This window comes from Rhagoletis zephyria, unplaced genomic scaffold (assembly GCF_001687245.7).
Source record: "Rhagoletis zephyria isolate East Lansing unplaced genomic scaffold, Rhagoletis_zephyria_1.1 Rzeph_scaffold_06358, whole genome shotgun sequence".
NCBI lineage: Eukaryota > Metazoa > Arthropoda > Insecta > Diptera > Tephritidae > Rhagoletis > Rhagoletis zephyria.
In genome coordinates this window covers 26128-31426 of record NW_016163441.1, presented here as the reverse complement: position 1 = coordinate 31426, position 5299 = coordinate 26128, and the positions used below count along the sequence as shown (strand labels likewise).

General features: G+C 37.7%; 1 protein-coding gene across 1 annotated transcript; it reads left to right on the top strand.

The window, feature by feature from the left end:
• Positions 1-209: 209 nt before the first annotated feature.
• On the top strand, positions 210-3747 carry LOC108373094 (protein fem-1 homolog CG6966-like). Its single transcript, XM_017628937.1, has 5 exons — positions 210-563; positions 631-1231; positions 1300-1553; positions 1619-2067; positions 2225-3747. Exons 1-5 carry the CDS (start codon positions 242-244, stop codon positions 2408-2410), a joined length of 1812 nt encoding a protein of 603 aa, XP_017484426.1. The 5' UTR covers positions 210-241; the 3' UTR covers positions 2411-3747.
• The last annotated feature ends 1552 nt before the right edge of the window (positions 3748-5299 follow it).

Sequence of the window (5299 nt, the reverse complement as noted above, 5' to 3'; positions counted from 1 at the left end):
TCCAACGCAAAATAGGCATAGGTACCCTGCCGAAAGTACCTATAATAAATAATTTTTTTTTACTATTACGTATCCTCTCTGTTGTGCGCGTATTGCAGTTTAATAAATTGATAGATTATTAGATGATATTATAATTTAAGCAATGGTTTATGTTTTACAAAATTCCATCTACATAAATGTTGTTTTGATTATTTTCCCGTTATAGCACATTCTCTCCAACAGATCAGATTCAGAAGCAAAGATGCTTATAGCTGCAAAAGTAAATGGTGCTACGCCGCTGGTTATTGCCTGCCGAAATGGTCACTACAATATAGTCGAGTATTTGCTAAAGCGGCACGCCAATGTTGAACAAGTAGGATCAGTGAGTTTCGATGGAGAACCAATAGAAGATGCGCCTCCGCTGTGGTGCGCTGCAGCTGCTGGCCATTACGGTATTGTGAAGCTGTTGGTACATCATGGCGCTAATGTAAATAGTACGACGCGAACAAACTCAACGCCACTGCGAGCAGCTTGTTTTGATGGACATTTCGATATCGTCAAGTTTCTTGTAAACAATGGAGCAGGTTTGTTTTAAAGTTCTAAACGAAAACTATGTATTCCCTTAAAATAATAATATGCTATATATATCAGACTTTGAGGTTGCAAACCGTCATGGACATACATGTCTAATGATCGCATGCTATAAGGGACACTACAAAATCGCGCAGTATTTACTGTCTCTCAACGCTGATGTCAATAGGTGTAGTATAAAGGGAAATACGGCATTGCACGACTGCGCTGAGTCTGGTTCATTGGAGATACTGCAATTGTTGCTAAAGCATGGAGCGACAATGGATGTCGATTATTATGGTATGACGCCCCTTTTAGCAGCGAGTGTAACTGGGCATTTGCCAATTGTAGAGCATCTTATTACTTTACCTTGTGTCAGTCAAAAAAGCCGAATTGACGCTTTGGAACTGTTGGGTGCAACATATGTAGATAAAAAACGTGATATGGTCAGTGCTTTGTCTTTGTGGCGACGGGCTATGGAGGACCGAAACCAGGAGCCGAAAATTCCTAAAGTTATCAATGAGCCTATTGCTGCATACGAATACGTGTCGGAAGTGGCAACAATAGAAGGACTCGATGAGCTAGTTCTGGATCCTGATGAAATGCGGATGCAGGCTCTGGTTATACGACAAAGGATTTTGGGACCCACGCATCCCGACACCAGCTATTACATTCGATTCAGGTAACAATGATACAATGTTGAATATCTTCATGTTGAATTATGCAAATTTCCATTAATTTATCATTTAGAGGTGCGCATTATGCGGATGCAGGACGCTTTGATCGTTGCATTGAATTGTGGACGTATGCTTTGACGATGCAGCAGAAAATTCTTCAGCCTCTTAGTCCTATGACTCAATCGTCCTTATTATCTTTTGCTGAACTATTTAGTTTTATGTTGGTTGAAGCTGGCCGTTTGTTACCCCGTGGCCGGATTGTACCTCCAATTGCAGCTGCAGATATGTTGATGATATTCAATAAAGCTGTTTTAGAGGTGGAACGAGGTATTTTAGTTGATTAAATAAAAATAGTTTATCTTTTTGGGAAACAATTTCACTTATCCTTTTAGGCCTTGAATGGACTTTAGAACATGAAAAAAATCCCGCTGCACTATCTTCTATACATGATTGTAATCATGATCCGAATGCATTAAGTCGCGCTTTAGTAAGTGCTTTACATATAGGATGTTTATTGGCATCACTTGAAGAAGACGGAAACTTCTGTCCAAATATGCGGAAAGAAATCTTATATTCATTATATAAGCTAAATCGGCTAAAAGTATGTGTTCGATCAGGTCGATCTGCGCTGCACTATGCATGCTATCGAGAAGGAACTCTTGTTGGCCGCTATCCTGCTTGCAAATTTCCGTCACCAGCGTTGGCGAAAGCTCTGCTCGAAGTTGGAGCTGACCCGAATGCCAGAGATGATGATGGAAATACACCACTCCATTTGGCAGCAACCGCGCAACTATGCCCAAGAGCGTTAACGAAAGTCCTCCTAAAATATGGCGCTCATTTGGTAAGTTAAGGTAACTAAACAGCCTTACCTAATATATACGCAGGCTGACAATTACTTAAGTATAAAAAGTAAATCCACATATCCATGAAATTGCAATGCGTTTATATTAGTTGGGCTGTAGATGTTAGATTAAAAAAAATAATATTTTTTAATGCAGGATGTCAAAAACAATGCCGGTGAAACATTCGAAACACTACTGAAACCTGGAAAAATACACGAAATTATAAACCCGTTAAAATACACAACTTTGGCATGTTTGGCTTCGCGGACAATACAAAAGCATCGAATTAAATATCTTAACATCGTACCTCCATCGCTTTACACATTTATTGAAATGCATTAAATGGTGAATAGTAAGTGCAGCGTCATATAAGTAACATAAGACAACTGTCCAGCGCAGGGCAAAACAGGCAAATGATCGCAGCTATGAATATCATTGTGATTAATGCGCGTTTAAATGTTTTTTTGAGTTGTATTTTTGTGTATATTTTAAAAATTTGCGCACGGAGTTATTTAAATTGTTTAAGCTAACATTGAAGCCGTTCTTTATATGTGTGGCATTTGCATTGACTAATATTATTTGAAACAACCCGCAACGCCTAAAATGCGTTAAACATTTAATTATACTGCGTAAGAGAATAAAAAGTAGCGAAACCTGGAAAGCCGTATCGTATAGTACATGGTTTGAAACTTGTCAAGCAATGGAAACTGCATACTCGAAATTTCATGACTTGGTTCGTGGCAGTCGTGAACGAGCAGGTCGCCACGTACGTGTAAAAATGGATATTTATAAAAGACTTGAACGCCCTGCTCATTTCGTATTTTGGTATGATAACATTCGTGAGCAAATGAAGAACGTACTCTGTTATTCGAACGACCATTCGAGCTCAAAATTTCAATCGAATGCGTGGAAATTCGGAGTTCAGTAAAACGATTTCAGGCAATTGGAGAGAATTACTAAATCTAAATTCCTTAGCCTCTCTAAATCTCTAACACTCTAAAGAAAATAAGTTCTTAGTTGCAAAAAATGGCACACAGTTAAAAATCGTCCTTAACACAGTCGAGGGAAAAAATTGTTTAGGTAAACATTTAAAGGAGTTAACTTTTATTGTTGACGTGCACTCAATTAAGGCTGTAAATCATATAATCACATTTAAAAAAGTATGCATACATATGTATGTATGCTATGAGTTCGCAGGATATTACACTCTTACACAAGTTTTGCTTTTTTACCTTTTCCAATTTAAGTGAAAACACTTCATTTGTTATAAAAAAATAAATAAATGAAATTTGGTACATACACGTGCTTGGCCGAGCTTCTTCCCCAGTTTGTGGTGTGTGTCTTGATTTTGTCACACCGTTTTTTACCGCCTCAGAATGACAGATGGTTTCTATAAGAAGGGTTTTCCTGGCAGAAGTACACTCGGAAATTTGCTATTGCCTGACGAGGGGCAACCGCTATTCGATTGCGATTTTATTACTCTATCGGTTGTCTTCGTCTTGCTTTTCATATATCACGTTGCAATGGTCTCGGTTGCGTTTAAAACGGCTAGAATGATGCCGCCGGACTAAGTTTTGAAGCATTCCTCTGCAGACGAATCGTTCATGTTGCCTATCGTTCGTGATACAGTATAAGGCTGATAGTTCCTAAAAATAGTGGAGTTATTCGCATACAAGCTATAAAAAATTCCTTCTCCCTAGTTTCAATTTGAAATTATATTCTTTATAACGACATCATGTTATGCCTTGATATCTTGAGTCTGGGTTAGGTCACATTGAATGACACTTGCAATATTAAATTAAAAGCTGGCTTTCATACATATAATTGTAATTAACAAATTGAGATTTTTAGTTCCGAAATCGGAACGACCCAGATCTATCCCTTGACCGTTGCTCCAGCTGATTTCCCGTAAACCTCTTTGGGTAATTCTTAGCTGTTAATTTGAATTGTTGACTACAAAATAGCATAAGCAACACCTGTTTTACAAGCTTTTATTTAACCTGCTCGGTATATATGTATGTATGTATGTAAGTATGTTTGTTAGTGGCAAATCATGCAATCAATTTTCGACCAACTTCCCGATAACTTAGATACTTGAAACTTCACAGCTGGCTCAGAACCCGATGATAATGTAATACGAAAGATGAGCTATTCCAATAGGTGGCGCAGGTGTCCGGTTCGGTTCATATTTAGAACGTATATTAACATGAAAAGGTTTAACTCAACTAAAACCATTTCCGATAGGTGGCTCACGAGTCGATATATTTGGTAAACCAAATTTTCTGGTCCGATTTCGTTCATATTTAGAAAGCTTGCTTTAAAAATATTTGTTTTTACTATTAACTTATTGCTTCTTAAAGCAAGCAGCTCTTCGTCATTTTCAATACATTTGCAATTGCTTAGCTACGACAAACTGAACATCTCCACATGATAAAGCTTATATCTTGATACATATGTATGTCGGTATGTAAATGGCCAATGGAGACCGCTCATTGCTCTTCAAGAGCAATATATATCACAGTTTATATCTTACCATATTTTGCCGGTCGTTATAAAAACAGTTAAATAAATGCAACAACTTAGTTGTTTTCTGTTGAAATCTTTATTATGATGTACTTGCATGTGTAATAGCATATTTACGAAATTTTTTAAGTGACTAAATCCGCCAAAAATATTTGTTAGAAGCTTTTGTAAAGATATAAAAAACCCACACACAAATATTGCCACTGATATAACTTATCTCTGGTAACCGGAATGACAGCTGGACAGCAAAAAATTTTATCCTGTGGAGATGGTCAGTAAGAAAAATAAATCAGCGAAAGTAGGCAGGAAAACCGAAAAAGAGTCCTGAAATCATTTGCTTTTGCTTACAGCGCAGTTTGTCCTTGCTTAGATAGTCAGCCGAAGCAGCCAATTTATAGCGGTTTCTTTTCTCGAAATAATGTTGCATTAATTCTGGCCTACGCCAGGGCTGTCAAGCTTTCGTGTTCTTTTCTCAGCATCGTCGCACGCCTATTCGGTGCTCTTTCTTTAAAATGTTGCACTCTAATAATGTTGCCTTATAAGAAAGTGATATTTTTTTCGAGAAAAGAAAACGCCATTGGACGCGCATACATGCGCGCATTTTTTCTAAAATGCACTGGGTTCTACTTTCCAATTCATTTGATACCCATATTGAGGAGATTGGAAAAAATAAGCAATCCTCCATTTTGTGGTAGCCACCATCTTGGC

Excerpts from the sequence above, each read along its gene's own strand:
- LOC108373094 (XM_017628937.1), top strand. The coding sequence starts at position 242 with ATGCTTATAGCTGCAAAAGTAAATGGTGCTACGCCGCTGGTTATTGCC. Across the intron at positions 1,232-1,299 it reads AGCTATTACATTCGATTCAG|AGGTGCGCATTATGCGGATG; the intron begins GTAACAATGATA and ends TTTATCATTTAG. Across the intron at positions 1,554-1,618 it reads TGTTTTAGAGGTGGAACGAG|GCCTTGAATGGACTTTAGAA; the intron begins GTATTTTAGTTG and ends TTATCCTTTTAG.